Source organism: Lathamus discolor, chromosome 5 (assembly GCF_037157495.1).
Source record: "Lathamus discolor isolate bLatDis1 chromosome 5, bLatDis1.hap1, whole genome shotgun sequence".
In the NCBI taxonomy this organism is placed as follows: Eukaryota; Metazoa; Chordata; class Aves; order Psittaciformes; family Psittacidae; genus Lathamus; species Lathamus discolor.
In genome coordinates, this window is record NC_088888.1 from 20,936,633 (window position 1) to 20,954,337 (window position 17,705).

At 40.7% G+C, this 17,705-nt stretch overlaps 1 protein-coding gene across 4 annotated transcripts in view; it reads left to right on the top strand.

Annotated features, from left to right (window-relative positions):
• DAAM2 (dishevelled associated activator of morphogenesis 2) overlaps window positions 1–17,705 on the top strand; it is a 199,882-nt gene that overhangs the window by 98,732 nt on the left and 83,445 nt on the right. For all 4 annotated transcript variants that reach the window (XM_065680033.1, XM_065680032.1, XM_065680031.1 and 1 more), the window contains one exon: window positions 1,634–1,723. In XM_065680033.1, coding sequence (XP_065536105.1) covers window positions 1,634–1,723 — 90 coding nt within the window. The remainder of the gene's footprint in view (window positions 1–1,633; window positions 1,724–17,705) is intronic.

Below are 17,705 nucleotides of genomic sequence, written 5' to 3' on the forward strand. Positions count from 1 at the left end.
TCCAACAGCTTTCTTTCACTTGTCTTAAGACCTTACATGTCATTTCACTCTCACTCTCTCCCCAAGAATGTGATCTTGGCCTGAGCTATCTGATTGTGTGTAGCAAGGATAAAACTCTTTGTCTCACTTGGCTGCCCACTTGTTTGGAAACTCACCCTAAACATTTCCACATGGTTTGCACTCTTTTTGCACATCTAAAATTTTGGATTTTTTTTTTTCCTTTAAAATTTTTATTATTAAAAAAAAAAAAAAACAGAACTCCTCAAGCTGCTTCTACCTTGGGCTGCTGGCACTGACCTCACCTTGTTACTGTTTGCATTTCTTTTGTACCTTTTTGCAGCTAAAATCTCTATGGGCTTTTAAATCTGTCAGCAGCCGCTACCAGGCTCAGTGTGCAATTTAGCTCATTGTTTTCACAAGTTTCCCAGCTCAGAATGCTTTCCAAATGAGCCATTGTTGGGCTGAGTTAAAGAGGTATTGTCTCTGCTTGGGATAGTTTAGTGTGGGTGCCAGAATCTGCATGTGCAGTATTCATAATGCTGCAATGTCATCTTGGTATGGGATCCCTGGACACTTCTTTCTCCAAACGCTTTCAAATATATAGGAGAAAGAAAACCTTGCCAAAATTGACTCATTGAAACGCTATTGGAAGCTTTTCTTTTATTGCTGAAACTCTCATTTAGACTTCTTTGTCTGTCCCTACTCAAGCAAGCTGCTTGCTAGGAAGATAATTTTTATTTGCTTAATTCCCATTAGCACCTGAAACTGACAGCTGTGATTGAAGCCCTTTTCTGGCTAGTGCTGAATAAACACAGAGCAAGTAGCAGTCTTTGCTTTGATGGTTTTAGAGACACATTGAGTAGGAAGAGAGTCTGTTGTTATCCACCCTTTACAGAAGAGAAATGGAAGCGGGGAATCTGAGAGTCAGTTCACAGCATTATCCTTCATTTTACAAATGCAAGGTTGGCTGGGGCTCTAAAAGAGTGTGTTCCACTGAACTTGCTTTTCTTAGCAGAGACTGAATTTGCTGGTCTCTGCAACCTGATGTGACACTGTGTGGATATATGTCCTCTGTCTGGAACACTGGTTGTCTTTTGCTGGGGACTGTGGTTCAGAGACCAAACATCTAGACAAGCATTTCCTTGTCCAACCTGTAGGTTGCTGTTGACATTACTGCCACTAGGCAAGTATCTTGTGACCTCTGCTTGAAAGAGTGATTTCACTGATCTCCTTCTATGGAAGACCAATCTGGTACTGCAGGCCAGGAAAAAGATGTATTGAATTTTCTCTAGGGGTCCTGAGGAGTGAATGTGTCATGTAAGCCAGTGCTTTGAGTTTTTCACTTAATACCTTTCATGTGCTCTTTCCCATCCTTGACTAACCGTTAGTAATGGAAGTTTGACAGTGGAGTTGTTTAGGCTGCCTCTCTTCATAGGTCCTGCTCTGACAGGAAGAACCCACAGTAGCAAGGTAAAAATTATGAAACCAATAATCTTTGGAGTCTTTGGGAGCCACTAAGTCCTCTGATTGAGGGCTAGTCAACATAGCTGGCCCACATTCTTCTGTACCTATTACAAGTTACCAGTGCAGGTGCTGACTGTTTTTTCCTCTTTCTCTTTTTCACAATCTCCAGGATGAATTGGATCTCACAGACAAGAACAGAGAGGCTATGTTTGCACTCCCTCCAGAGAAGAAATGGCAGATTTACTGCAGCAAAAAGAAGGTACTATGCTTGTCCTGATTGAAGTAGCCCACCAATAAATTCTGTGTGCATGTATCTAATTACTGATATAAATCTAGATTTGAACTACATGTTTATCTACTGTTTACTGAAGAAAATGATAACTTAATCACCTAGATGTAGGGATTTTTATCAGCATGAATACGTTACAACTTTGTTATAAGTAGTGCATGCATGTGTAATTTCTGAAGAGAATGCTAACAAGTTAAAATAAGACATTGTCCCATATTGAATCTTTCATCTGTTTGGGTTTGTCTTTTTTTTTTTTTTTTTTTTTTTTTTAGCTGGAAGTAAAGCTATAATGGAAATGTTTTAAGGAATTTTTAAGACATTTTTGTAGGTGTTTAGAACAGAAAGTGTATTGATTTAAATCTTTCAGGATGACTTCAAATATCTCTGAAATGCATAGTAATAGTGATGTCTTAAAACTTGGTAGTTCAAGACCTTGCAGGGCCTTTTTCAGTAGAAAAATGTGCCATATTGCACTGGAAATTGAAGACCACCTGCTCCTACAAATTTCTGTGAAACGCTTCTTCTTTTAAGGTCTTCAAATTTCTGACAAACTGATGAGAAGGGCAGTAAACCAGAGGCTCATGTATCACACTGGGTATTTTGTCACTGCCAGAATGATGGCCAAGGGAATTGACAAGTTGTGTGGCTGTTATGAAACTTGTAAAGGGAGGATTCCTGCCAGAGCTGTCTGGTGGGGAAGTTTTGCTGCTCTAGGAAGGAAACAGAAACAAAGATAGCCCCAATAGTATGTATTTGTTGACAATAAATATTAGGGGAAAAAGATGCAGCAAATTTTTGAGTAGTTTTATTTTCCAAATGTGCAAGTCATGCTGTGAGAGCATCAGTCTCTCTATTTAAGTCTGCATAACAGAAGCTGAAAGAGAAGGTTTAGATTTCAGTACTGAAGATGGCAAGCTGAAGCCCTGCTGATGGTCCTTCTGAGCTTGTGTTTGCTGCATTTCTTTCCTCAGGGAGGGTGGAGGGAATTAGCTTTCTTTCCATGTAATTAAAGAAAATCTCAGTCAAACCAATCAGATGGGCGCTTTGCATGTGTGTTGATTAACATGAGGAAGTTAATAGTTACAAATTAGTTACAGTGCCTCTGATCTAGCAATAATTCAGGAAGTGCGTAAGAGCAGTCTAAGCTCAATTGTCTTTGTGCTCTCTCCATTCTTCTTCCTGCCAGTACAGAGAGCTTGCAAGTGGAGGGAGGGTGCAGGCTGCTGTGATCAATGTCTGCTTTACACTTTTGCTGGCCAGCTCAGTTGGCTTTTTCAGCTCTGGTGGCAGAGGATCTATTTGTAGCCATTTTAGAGAGCCACACATTCCACCTCCTGGACCAGTCAGCCTTGGCAGGAAAATTCAGGCTCTAATTGTATTTAATATATTGGTTGGATTCACTACACCACACTTTTTTTTTTTTTTTTTTTTTTTTTTTTAAAAAAAAAAGCAGTGGATTTCATCTAAGGTTCTTGAAGACCTCCAGAGTTAAAGAAGCTACGTACTGGAAAATCTTTACAATGCGTTTATAGTGCAACCTCAGTTAGCTGAACTCGAGCTGTCCAAAACCATGTACAAACTGGAACAGGATACTGTTGCCAGATGTGTATTCATTACATTGTTGATACTTTGGAGTACTTGAAACCTTAACTGTCTGGTATTACTCATAGTTTCACTCACAGGCAGTCAGCTGATGGGTGATGACGTATCTCTAGTTTACTACCTCATCCACCTATCATCATTGTCTTACAGTGACAGAGAAGCTTAGTGCAGGCTTCCTTTTAGAGAAGAGTTGTCTTTTCTCTGAAGGTTTTATAATCAAACTTTATCCACAAAGGGCCAAATTCCTCACTTGGCAGAACACTGCAGCCATGCAGGACCCAGCCCCCAGAGAGCTCTGCCTTGCTGATATTGGGTTCTTTGAGTTTTCTGGGAAGTGAGGGCTCTATGCTTTGTAATGTGGCACATGAAATCACTATGAAGAGTGCAGGTTGAAGCAACTGCTTGCAGTTGTTACTCTCAGATGCCTTTGCTTGTCTAAAAGTAACAGGTCAGAGCTTGCTGATCTGCTCTAAAGGTGGCAAAATTAGTGGATTGTCTTAAGTCAATAAAAGTCACTTGCAAAAATTGTTGTAGGCACACTGTCCGTTTATCTTGGCAGTTAGAGTTTGGATGTAATCTTCTATGGTAATTATTCCTAATGTGGTAGCAGAAAGTCAGTGTTATATCAAAAAAATTATTCCACCTGCTTATGATACCAAGCCTTTCTTAAGAAATGGAGGAAGGCATGTATGTCTGTGCATATGAAGTTATAAGCCAGGGGCACTGCTCGCCAGCCAGCATTCCACAGAACTCAAAGGAGGTTCAGCTGTGCGTTGAAATTTCATTATTGTCTACAGAGGAGTGTTCACACAGTATTATACAGCCACGCTTGCTTTTATTACTTTTGGCCATTCTAAGTTTGTAGCTGAAATCATTAGTACTAAAAACAAATCACCAATTATTTGATCTAAAGCAGCTACAGGGAATGCTTAATTCTCATTTGTGGAGGAGCAATTCACAAGGAATAAAGGGTGCTCTGTTGAAAAATGTTCATGTATTCTCAGTTTCAGCTGTCCTCTACCTTGTTGTTAATCAGTACAGGGTGGACAATTACAGAGACAGTTAATTTGCATCACAAGAATCATTAATCAGTCACCAGTGATGCCACCTCTGCTCAAAACACTGATACTACATGTTTTATAATGCCTCTTTCTCTGTAGTATGAACTTTACCATATTGAGTAATAAAGCTGTATGTAGACAGAATGAAAATGATGACATCCTTCCCCAGTTCAGGTTCTTTATTCTGGTTTTGTTTGGGATAAGCTTCATGTCTCGCCATTAGTTGAAATTTATACTTACATAAAACATAATCCACTTCTGTAATTCCTTCATGTAAATTATCTCTAGATTTCCTACAAGTTATGTGTTTTGCAGGAATTAGAAAAAGCACCAGAGCAAGCTTTCAGGTGTATTTATTCATAAATTTCGATGTCAAGGTTTAGAAAACTGCTGTTACGCGGTGCTGTTTTACCAGAATCTGGTATTAAAGTACATAATCTCATTAATTACTGGTCAAATAATGATATGGAAAGAAGAAGTTGCCAATTCAGTTATTTCACCTGTAAATGAGCTCATATTAGGATCCCAAAACGGGTTGAAAATGCAGGTATTGAACTGCTTTGGATGCAGCCTGTGTTTCTAAGAATGAGAACTCACTGTGCAGGCAATAGCTTATTGCCTTCTGCACAATCCTACAAGCTCTTAGTTATTACTATTGGAAAGCAAATCGTTTTCTTTTTATGGCCTTTTTCACCTCCAGAGACTAATTTCAAAGCCTTCAGTTGAGAAGATTTTAGTAGGAAGCACACATGTTTGCAGAGTTAAACAAGTTAGGGTTTTTTGTTTTTACTTCTATGTTTGAGGGAAAAATTGTTAACAAATCTCTTTTCAAAGTACAGTCAAACTGGACTAACTGTATTGTACAGCTTCTCTACAAACAAATAAACCCAACAAAACTCTCAATCCTAATAAATACGTTGAGCTCTCTGAGATATTTTTGGGTTATTTTGTACTCTTCTGATTTTAGTTGAACCCTAGAAAAGCTGCTTTGTGTTGATTGTGCTTTACCTACTCAAGTGAGATCATTCAAACTGAAATAGTGAAGCAGTAATCAGTGCACTGTGACATTCTGGAAAGAGGCATTTATGGTATCTGAAAAAAAGAGTACATGCTTATAATCCTTAAATTGGCTATACTTTTTCTATTACGGAAAACAGATCTAGAGAAAGGCTTCTGTACAATAGCAAAATAGGGGCTTAAATAAATGTTCTGAGGAAAATTTTTCTGAACCATATACATAACAGCAGGTATACAAAAAAGAGAATTTCCTGATGATTGCATCCCCCACAATTTTTTTTTTTTTTTATTATTGTCTGTTACTTATAGTTTTCATCTACCTGATGATTAAAAATACACCTAGTAAACTGAATATGAGAACAGAAGTTAGGAAACTCCTTAGTTCTAAAAGTCTTTTACCTAAATCGGTGTATGATTTCAAGGAACTTCTAATTAATATGTTTACGTATAAATGCATTTCTCTGTACATGAAAGAAAGAGTAACAAAGTTAGGAAACTGTGGCAGTGCTCTCGCTGTGCCGTCCTCTTACACCTTTTCCCTGTACTATATCCCCGTCTCCTAGCTGCATACTGCATTCCTTTTCCTAGATAAAGATCTGAATAAATTTTCAGTTTAAGCACTGTTCATTCTTTTTCCTTACTGCTACCTTCTAAGGTATTCTTGTAGGAATGGATTTTGTGGTGAAGTCTCTAGACTTGGGAGAGCACACTGCAAGCAGCAGGAAGGATGAAGTGGAGGGCACTTCTGTGCATTACACAGGCACAGCTACAGGTTGGGCAAAGAAGAGATTCAGAGCAGCCCTGCAGAGAAGGACTTGGGGGTGTTGGTCAATGAGAAAATGAACATGAGCCAGCAGTGTGTGTTCACAGCCCAGAAAGCCAACCGTATCCTGGGCTGCATCAAAAGGAGTGTGACCAGCAGGTCGAAGGAGGTGATCCTGCCCCTCTACTCTGCTCTTGTGAGACTTCACCTGGAGTATTGTGTGCAGTTCTGGTGTCCTCAACATAAAAAGGACATGGAACTGCTGGAACAAGTCCAGAGGAGGGCCACGAGGATGATCAGGGGACTGGAGCACCTCCCGTATGAAGACAGGCTGAGAAAGTTGGGGCTGTTCAGCCTGGAGAAGAGAAGGCTGTGTGGAGACCTAATAGCAACCTTCCAGCATCTGAAAGGGGCCTATAGGGATGCTGGGGAGGGTCTCTTCATTAGGGAAGGTAGTGACAGGACAAGGGGTAATGGGTTCAAAGTTAAACAGGGGAAGTTTAGATTGCATGTAAGGAGGAAGTTCTTTCCTGTTAGGGTGGTGAGGCACTGGAATAGGTTGCCCAGGGAAGTTGTGAATGCTCCATCCCTGGCGGTGTTCAAGGCCAGGTTGGACAGAGCCTTGGGTGAGATGGTTTAATGTGAGGTGTCCCTGTCCATGGCAGGGGGTTTGGAACTAGATGATCTTGAGGTCCTTTCCAACCCTAAGTATTCTGTGATTCTATGCATTACACAATCAGAAAGAAGTCCAAGTCCCTTGGGCTGAGGCCACGAGTCAGTGCTGAAACCAGTGAAACGGAAGCCCAGATGCAAAGTGCCCCAGATGGCATTCTAGAGAAGGTTTATACCTCTTGCACGCAGAAGCAGCTGATACTGCCACGTCACCTTGTGTTCAGTTCTCTTTTTCTAATGTGAGGGCTGCATGCAGACCTACATTAGGCTTAGAACGCTGTGGGGAATCCTAGTTTTAGTCAGACTTTAACTTTTAGTACTTTTACTGCAGTCTTTTTATACCATTTGCAGCTTAATGTCACAAACTCTCACTTTGGTCCCATGCTGACTCTCTCGTGTTAATGAAGATAATGTCTACATGGCAGGTTTGGGGTTTTTTTTGGTTTTGTTTTTTCGGGGGGGTGGGTTTGGGTTTGTTTTTTTATTTGGTGGGTTGGGTTTTTTTCTCTTTGAGAGTTTCTCTTTTAACTTTGCCCTTGAGGTTTGCATTGTCAGCAAAATATCACCATAAAAAGTAGAGCTTGATATTCTGCAGCTGTGTATAGTTTAAGATACCTCTGTCCTCCACCCCCATGCCCACACCTGCCTTCAGACTCCTGCAGAGCTCTAAGTGAAATTGAAGATGGATGCAAATATAAAACCCGGAGTCCCCCTTGCCTTTGGGGAAAAGTTTCTGAAGTGAGTGGTGGAAGTTCCTTCACCTGCTGTTTGTTCTTGGGTTGCTTTATTTTGTGTTTTTGCACTGTGAAGTGTAGTTTCAGCTTGGTCACAATGAAGAGGCAGTTATTTCTCAGCTAAAGTGAACTGGCAGGGCTTTTCTTCCAAAACCATAAAGTCTTTTCTTTGCATTTAAGGCCTTATGTGGAGCAGCTAAGAGCAGGAGCCTGCATTACTCCTGCATAGGAGTTCTGCAGTTCTTGCTGTAGGAAAAGTGTTCTTTGTGCTCCTACTTTAAAGTAAAAGATATACATAAAGATATTCAGAGGAAGATATTCCCTGAGACAAAATGGATCTTCATCTGGTCTCATTTAGTGATACAGTATACCAGATGAAGATCGCATCATTGTGTTGTCTGAGTGTGGTTTTTTGGTTTTATATTGTCTGTTCTGAGCTATGAAAGCCCTTTGGGATTCATCCTTTCTGTATGAAGACTGCCAAGCACATGGTTGTCTCATAATAAATGAAGTGGGTGGTTTGAAGTTGCATTGTTTTCTATTCTATGTTCTTGAAGTACTTTTTCCTCTTTGAAATACACTTAGAGTCTGTTACTGGCTTGGAATATTAAGCTGTTTTGGTTATGGATTTATAGCTATAAGGAGCATTTAATGTTTCCCTTATAAGTTCCCTTCTTTAGAGTTGTTATTCCACATGCTGTGTCTGGGAGAAGCAAACATGAACACACACGATGATTTCCTGTAGTATTTGAGAAGCCATTTGTGAGGAGTCCCAGTTTGTTGAGGCTTGGATGCAACTTCATGACAGTTTTTCTTCCAGCATCAAGTGTGTAGGGGGGAGTATGGTTCTTCTATTCTCTCTTCCCCTGGGAAGTCTGAAAAATGCACAGTAACCCTTACAGCATGTGTGATAGTCTAAAAGCAAAAGCAGTATGAGGTTGACAGTATAAGGCTGAAAAAGCTGTGAGGGACTTAAGAGTGCTTAGTGGAAGTGTATTGCTGGCTAAAAGATCAGGCTGTCTGATGACCACAGGGCAAAGCTCACCCAAGGAGATATTGGAGCTGGAAAATTAGACTATCTTCGGTGCATCAGAAATATGTTTCTTTTCCTAGCAATGCTTTAGAAGTTTGTGGCGGGAAGTTTAGTCAACGTTTTAGTTTAGCTCATTATTGAAACATTGCCAGTGACGTGAACAACCTGAGCTAACTTTGAAATTAGCTCTTCTTTGATCAGGTCCCTTCTGCCTGAGGTCACTTCAATCCTAAATTGTTTTGTGATTCTTTGAGCTGACCATAAATGAAACCAGGAAAACAGCTGCATGGCCCTATTAAAAAAAAGAAGGCTGTAACAATAAGGCTCTGTGCAACCTATTATCTCCTGTATTGTTGCCATGACACCAACTCCTTAAAATAGGCTGTAGCAGAAGATATTATTTGGTTCCCTCCCAGTGCCTGGGATCTATGGTTGCTTTTGGTCTGAGAGACTGCGTGACAGTTCAGGAGGCTGCTGCTGAAACAGTCTGAAATGTGGAATTTCTCAAGAGAATTCTCTGAAAATAGACTAAATAGACTTGCTTTCAGTTAGCCTATGGCTCGGTGGAAATCTCATAACACTGCTAAGTCACAGTGGGAGGATGCTGCGCTTTGCAAACTACAACATTCCTGTAGCTGGTTGTTTGGAAGACACCAGCAGTTGTGGAGTTAACTTGCTTTTTTCCCACCAGCTTCTGTTCCTTTTTCTGTTAACAGAATGACTTCATGCTTAGATGTTTCGGATGATTTGTTAGCTTGATGCTGACATTGGGTCATCCCAGTATATCTAGTCTAGGTATGGAAGACGGGCACATGGCTTTAAAACTTACTCTGTTATAAATGAGTGCTGGCTTTGGAGCAGTGTATTCAGAACCTCCGGCCTGTGAAAAGCACAGGACATAATTAGAAACAACAAAATGCAGCAAGAGTGCCACTAATGCAGCAAATGCACACATTTCCTCGTTAATGAAGTACTTGGTCTTTTCAGTGTGAAAGAGCTCTTTGATTAATGGCACCTGTTAATGTGCATTGTAGGCTGAAGAATTAGTTCCCAAATTTGGGCAACAAAGTTAATACAGTGTACAACAAAGTCTAAAATTATATAAATTTTCTTCTAGGTCATTTAATGCAGAGAATGTGTTCTCACTAGAAGAATAAGACTTGAGATTCATACCTGTCATTCTTTTATAGTTCCATAAAATGAGTGTTCTCTTTTTTCCCATCTCACATAAGTATAAATTTGTTGACATTGACCCCATTATTCCTTGTGTAGGTCAGCATACCTGAGAAGAAATATTGGCCATTTTGTATAGTTTATCATTAAGTTCCTGTAATTGCATCTTCATGTTTTTTCTTCTTGATGTTTTCCCTTCTATAGCAAGTGCCCCGAAGAGGTTATGTGAGAAACAACATAATAGGCTTAATGATGTAAGACTTTTTAAAAAAATATAAATATATATAGTATATATATATTTTCCCCCTTGGAGTCACTTTCATAGTGATTTTAAAGGATTAATTTGCTGTCAAAGAGTTAAAAATGCTACACAATTCAGCTGATATACCGTTCTTACAGCTTGGCATTGTGATACCTAAAAGACCACGTTGTAGCAGATAGAAGAGGAGTTAAGGAGTTTTTCTTAATAGTTCATTTTGCTTTATTCCATGTTTCAATGCTAACAGATGCATTTATTTATACTGGTATAAGAGGTCGTTTTGGGCCATGGGCTTGAAATTATATATTTATTTTTGTATAATTGAAAAGTCTTCTCTACCCTGCCTCCCATGGGAACAGTATGGAATGTTTTTAGTTTCTCCCTCCCTCTCTCTCTCCAACAAAAAAGGTTAGCTGTTGCTTACAAAATGCTTTCCCAGTTCTTTTGTTCAGACTACTGAAGATATAAATGCCATAAACTTGCCATGGTATTTGCTATAGATATTCTGAGCATGTAGAATCCGGGTGTCCATCTTGCAGTTCAGCATTTTTCAGGTGTGTTAGTAGTGCTCCAGTTGAAGTTAGCACTCAACACTTCTTAAAAATCAGGCCCAAAATAGTCCTGGGTTTATGCAAGTGATAGTTGGAAAATTGTCATCATCATGCCTAATGCTGTGTTTCACATTCGGCTTGCATTCTGTGGGAGAATGGGAGAGCTCAGTGGGAGCAGATTTAAGCCTACCATGGTGGGGGGGGGGAGGGGTGGGGGGGGGTGGCGTGGGAAGGAGGAAGAAAGAAAAAAGAAGAGGGAAAAAAACCCCAAAACACATTTATCCAGCTGTCATCCTCCTAAAATGGTGTAGTTTGCTGTACTTAAGAACAAACATAATGATGAGCAATCCAATTCTCCTGCATAGAAAGTACCTGTAAATGCTGATTGTGTGATTTAGTTGCTGCCACTGGGTTGTGTTCTGTCTTACCTGTCCTCTTGCAAAGTTCTGTGTCTCCAAAATCCAAATATGAATCAGACCCGCTGATGGTATGCAATAGTAACGTATACTTGTGTACAATGCTGTTCTCACCATTCGGATTAGTCTTAGGTGGGTAAGCAAGCAAAGAATATGTAAATAACTAGCATATTTCTCTGCCACATGAGAAGCAAATCTGGTACAGACCAGGGCTCACTCTCCTTTGTATCCTGAAATTCACTGGGTGCTCACCAGCCTTTCAAAAGCAAGTGAATATTGAGCAAGAAGAGTTGTTGAATTCCTTGTCATTTCAGTGAAAAGATTAGAAACAGGCACAGTAAGGAAATGTTGTCAGGATTTAGAAGTAGCCATGAAGAGAAAAAGAAATTTCTTTCTACTGTACTGTGGTATTGTTTAACTTTAATTACTGTCAGATGGGACAGTTTTAGCTACACACTTGAATCAAGGTGGAAAAACACCTTGTCTTCCATTGCTATTCAGTCACCTATTGAAAGGCATCTGGCATCCCAAATATTTTGCAAACGTAATAGGCAACAGAAATGAAGACTGGGAGAAAGGAAATAGTTTGACCTGAGTTTATGGTAAAGGGTGAGATAGAGCAACTGAAAAATACATTCAAATATTGGGTTAGCAACTTAAAAGCCATGGGCCTCTCAGACTGTATTTATTCCCTTTATTCAGCTGTCCAACAGCTCCTGACTTTAGCATTTTTCCAGCAGTGGCTGGGGTTAAATAAGGGAGACAGATATAAAATACACAGCTGCTCTGACCATGCAAACTGTTATCACTCTTAGTAAAGGGCTCAGAGCAGAAATGACGTGGAACAAGCAGCAGTATTACTGGAAAAACAGATAGTGGACATGCTTTGGACAGTGAAGTCTTTTAGTTTGATATTAACGAATACTGTGTGTGCTCCTAGGACTTGTCCTGGATAAATATGCTGGCCCTAGGTAGTTCCATGCATATGTCCTGGGTAGCACCATGCATCTGGGGGCACAATTAGTGACGCTTCATTCCCATCATTAAGTAACATGCAAGGTGATTGCCATGAATGGTAGGTGACTTCATTTTATTTGCAAAAGATTGTAAGTGGTTACTTGCTGCAGATAAACAGTATGCCAAAAAGATAAACTTGCAGTGCAGGCAAGTTTATCTTGGCAGACAGGAGGCTGTTACGCAGGCTGGGCTCTTCTGTGGCTTTTCACATTGCCTAAAGAATGGCAGGAGGAGGGGGGATGAAAATGAGGAAAGAGACAGCCCAAATAATATAAATAGTAGTGGGGAAGTGATGCAGTTGAAAACAGTGATGCTGGAAAGGGAAAAAGTTAAGCTGGATAGGTGAGGAAAAAGTCCCTTTCTGTATCCACAGGATATTGACTGTAAACTGAAGGTTAATGCTAGAATGGAAATGTACACACAATACCTTTACATAACACAGAATAAAAGTAGTAGGAACAATGCAGAGTTTGGATGCTAACGAAACAATTTCCTACTGCTGTGGCTGTTTAGGATGTACCCAGAGAATTACAGACCCGTCAGTCTCACCTCCGTTCCTGGCAAAATCTTGGAGCAGGTTCTCCTGGGAGGCGTGCTAAGCACATGAAAAACAAGGTGCTTGGTGACAGCCAGCATGGCTTCACTAAGGGGAAATCCTGCCTGACCAATCTGGTGGCCTTCTATGATGGGGCTACAGAACTGATGGACAGGGGTAGAGCAGTTGATGTCATCTACCTGGACTTGTGCAAAGCATTCGACACTGTCCCACACAACATCCTTGTCTCTGAATTGGAAAGACAGCAATTTGATGGATGGACCACTTGGTGGATAAAGAACTGGCTGGATGGCTGCACACAAAGAGTTGTGATCAATGACTCAATGTCTGGCAGGAGACCGATAACGAGTGGTGTCCCTCAGGGATCGGTGTTGGGACTGGTCTTGTTCAACATCTTTGTTGGTGACATGGAGAGTGGGATTGAGTGCACCCTCAGCAAGTTTGCTGATGACACCAAGCTGTGTGGTCCGGTTGATACCTTGGAGGGAAGGGATGCCATCCAGAGGGACCTCGACACGTTTGTGAGGTGGGCTGATACCAACCTTATGAAGTTCAACCATGACAAGTGCAAGGTCCTACACCTGGGTCAGAGCAATCCTAGGCACAGCTACAGGTTGGGCAAAGAAAAGATTCAGAGCAGCCCTGCGGAGAAGGACTTGGGGGTGTTGGTCGATGAGAAAACGAACATGAGCCGGCAGTGTGCGCTTGCAGCCCAGAAAGCCAACCGTATCCTGGGCTGCATCAAAAGGAGCGTGACCAGCAGGTCAAAGGAGGTGATCCTGCCCCTCTACTCTGCTCTTGTGAGATCTCACCTGGAGTATTGTGTGCAGTTCTGGTGTCCTCAACGTAAGAAGGATATGGAGCTGTTGAACAAGTCCAGAGGAGGGCCATGAGGACAATCAGGGAGCACCTCCTGTATGAAGACAGGCTGAGAAAGTTGGGGCTGTTCAGCCTGGAGAAGAGAAGGCTTTGTGGAGACCACATGGCAGCCTTCCAGTATCTGAAGGGGGCCTATAGGGATGCTGGGGAGGGACTCTTTATCAGGGACTGTAGTGATAGGACACGGGGTAACGGGTTCAAACTTAAAAAGGGGAAGTTTAGATTGGATTTAAGGAGGAAGTTCTTTCCTGTTAGGGTGGTGAGGCACTGGAATAGGTTGCCCGGGGAGGTTGTGAATGCTCCATCCCTGGCAGTGTTCAAGGCCAGGTTGGACAGAGCCTTGGGTGAGATGGTTTAGTGTGAGGTTCCCTGCCCATGGCAGGGGAGTTGGAACTAGATGATCTTAAGGTCCTTTCCAACCCTAACTATTTTATGATTCTGTGATTTGTTGAGATAGTGATAGTGGCTCTATGTGCCACTAGAATTACAGCAGAACCTTGACCTCAACATTACCACAAAATTGTGGGGACAGAGATGTGGTTTCAAAAGTACAATCTAAGTCCACAGCCAAGTACCTGGAAAGCAGGCTGTGTCCATGAGAAACTTTTTGTCTTCTCCTGAAGACCCCCTGAGTAGGATGATCAAAAACTAACCCTTACTGGTAGGATCCTCCACAGTGGACCTCTCCCTTCACCTCCGAAAGAATTACGCAGAATGGGCTGAGGGAAGGTAGGCTTGTGAGAACTTCCTCATTGGAAGTTCAGGGAAGGCATGAATAGCCTTATCTGTCAGCTCATTATTTAGGTTATACAGTTATCAACTGTGAAATATCACTTGATTGATTTGGGGCTTGTGAAAAGTAGAGTGTGGAAGAGATTTTAAACATGAGTATGGACTTCAGTTAATAGGACAGAAGGTCCTTACAGCAGCAAAAGTCAGGGAAGCATACCCAAAATCATATCCAACAAGAGATGAACTTCCATGATAAAGGTAAAACATTCACTGGAGCAACAATATATAATACCAGTAGACTTAAATTTGGTGAGTAAGCTTTGTCCTGACGGTTGAAGTCACTGTGTATTTCAGTGTAGCCTCAGCTGTACATTTAAGTTGTTCTGTAAATATAGGGATAGGTTGCTGTGCTGTATGCATAAATTAATGCCTGGTAATGGCAGGATCCCCACACTACAGCAGGGCTAAATATATTTATAGAGGGACAAGCACACTTGCATGACCCGTAAATGGTAAGAGGAGGCTGAATGCAGTCAGTTCTGGCAGCAAGTTTAAAACTGTCTGTATTGAGGAGAAGAATAGAAAACTAATAGAAGGGGAAAGAGAAGAGAAGAAAGGTTGTTAAAACTAAAAGTGTACTATCCAACCCTGCTATAATTCAAAGTTCCTTAAACTGGAATTCCCTCCATCAGTCATCTATAGCAAGTCTTGTGCCAGACATGTTTATTGAGGAACTTAATGTTGGTTTAAACAATACAGTTATTCAGGTTATTAAAACCAGTGTTTGAAACTTATGAGGTTTCAGAAAAAAAAGTAGTTCTTACCTTCATCTCATAAAATGGCACCAACAACGTTTTGTTTCCACCTGCCATGTATGGCATTCCACTCCATTTGTAGTGAGAAACTGTGTGTCTCTTGGCATGTATGCAGTGGATCTGGTATGTTTTGTGTAAGATAGAAATAGAAGTGTGGGTTTCATCTCCATTAGACTCATACCAATTAAAATTAATTAGTCTGAAATGGGTTTGAGTGCTAGGTGAGGTTGGAAATGACACATTGCGTGTATACAATATGCAGCTTTTAGAGCTGCTATATCTGTGAGTGCTTGGAAAGCAAAAAAAAGTCATGGAAAGAATAAGCAGTTCAAAACAAAGCACATATTTAACTTGATTGGAAAGCTTTTCAGCTTGTGGTATAGTGCAAACCATCTTTCAGAAATGACTGATAGTCCCTTTTACTTTCTAAAGGCTGGTGAATTTCAGCAGCATTGAAGCTTCTCTTGGTATTATGAAAACATTGCTAAGAAAAAATCCTCATCCTTCATAAATTTATTCTTTTTTTCACTTTTCTGATTTTAGACTTTATTCTGTGGCAGTGAGTTCCACAGTTTGTCAGTATAAAGCATTTTGTGATATAAATAATAATACGAAGCCTTTAATTCTTCCTTTGACAGGCTGATTCATAACCGGCGTCAGAGGTTATTATTAGGTCCATCATGTTACTGGTAGCAGGACAGAGATCAGGCTAAATGAAGAAAAAAAAAAGAAAAAAAACCCCTGTGGTCTGTTAGGTAAATTATTCCTGTGTCATAATGCAGTGAACTGGAATCATGTATGGTTATACCTGACCATTATGACAGGCAATTAGAACTTTGTAGTTACATGCTCCAGCTGGTAATTACTGAATATTCCCTTTTAATAAGTTACACAGTAGACTGCTTTTGTGGCAGAATGATTATTGTCTGCACACCAATAGATTAATTCCAGGGAGAAAAGTAATGTTTTTCTCACTCTGGATAAGCTTGGATATAGCTCCCTCCTCCAAACCCTGAGAAAATTTGGATAAGCTTGGATATAGCTCCCTCCTCCAAACCCTGAGAAAATACTAATCATGGAGTCTGAGAAATGGAGCAGTGACCACGTCTATTTAGTGAACGGCTCAGTCCTGTGGTGTCTCCTGTTTCAAAATTAGCATCTCCTGGGACATGGTTGTTTTTTTGGAGGCATAAACTGTCTGAAAAGCTTAGATGTATCTTAGCTCCACTTCTGAATTAGTATTCATCCCACAGCAGGTCAAATACATCTTGTGTCTTTTAATGAAAGTGTTTTTTATTTATGCAACTTTGGCTGCTCTGAACTCAGACATAGCCAATAGGATGGTCAGTGTGTTAATGAACAGGTAAATGTTTCTTTGAAGGCTGAACTTATCCATAAAATGATGAAAAGTTGGTAAGTCAGTCATAGAAAAAAGGGAGAGCAGTGATTTGGATGAGAGTGCAATACAGCTTCAGTGTGGATTGCTTCTTGCCTGTGCTACAGATTTCCTGTGTAACTGGGAACTGTGTAATTGTCTGCATCCCATTTTCCTGGTTTCTGCTGATCTCACTGAAAAAGAGACTGAAAAACCTGATATGTGAATTTCGTTAAGGACCTTTGGCAGTGTAGAATGCAAGGTGTTACAAGACTGTATTGTATTCAGCATTAATAACAGATGTTGCAATAAGCTGATTCTTTTTTAAAAGTATCTGAAGGGAGAAAAGTAGCATTTTTGGGAAATGAAGCGCAAGTGATAACCATCTTCCACCTTCGAAGCAAACAAAAACCACACAGTTTATAGTGGCCAGAATATTCATGTCGAGAGAAAGAGTCATGCACCTCACTTTGAAACAGAATGGGGACACAATCCTTCACATCTCAGATGAATTTTTTACCAGCTAAGTTGTCATTCTGAAGAGTTTGAAGGTATTAGTTTCTTGAAGTTACTTGAACTCCATGTTTATATTTTCTGTACTGTATGTGATGATGCTGACCCTTCACACCGGGTGAAACAACCTCTTTCAGCTCTGTGAGGTACCAGAATGATGTGTGCAGCCTGTTGAGAGGAGAAACCACACTAAGAGTCACGTGGCTTTTGCAAAAAAATGCAATTATTTGTGACCCAAGTATAAACGTGAGCATGCAGTGACATGATACAGCGAGCAGGCTAGAACAGGAATTTACATTACAGTAGCCTCATTTCACATTTTTTGTCTGTGTTTGCGCACTCTTTTTATTGATATAAGGGAGGATTTCAATGAATGGTACCATAGTTCCTTGTCCAAGAAAGGTTTTTAAACCCACATTTTGCGGCACCAGGTATGTGGCTTGTTCCCATTCTATTCTGAACACTGCAAGGCAGTAAGGTCAACTCTGCAGCTCTGAAGAGATTGGTTTGAGAAGGAAGTCATGATGCCAATGAGTAGACGTCATCACAGTAGTATTCATGCTTGTATGACATCCATAAAATATGGTGCGTTTCTTGGTGCATCTGTTCAAGGAAGAAGTGTTATTTCAGTTTGCGTATTAAAAGGTTTCATGAGTCATTAGCCCTGGCAAGTTATCACAGAGGTGTGTGTGCGGGTAGTGTCAAAGTCCATAAAATGCTTGGTCATGCAGGGATGCCAAACACATGCTGGTCCCGGGGAGCTAGGATTTGTCTATACTGCACA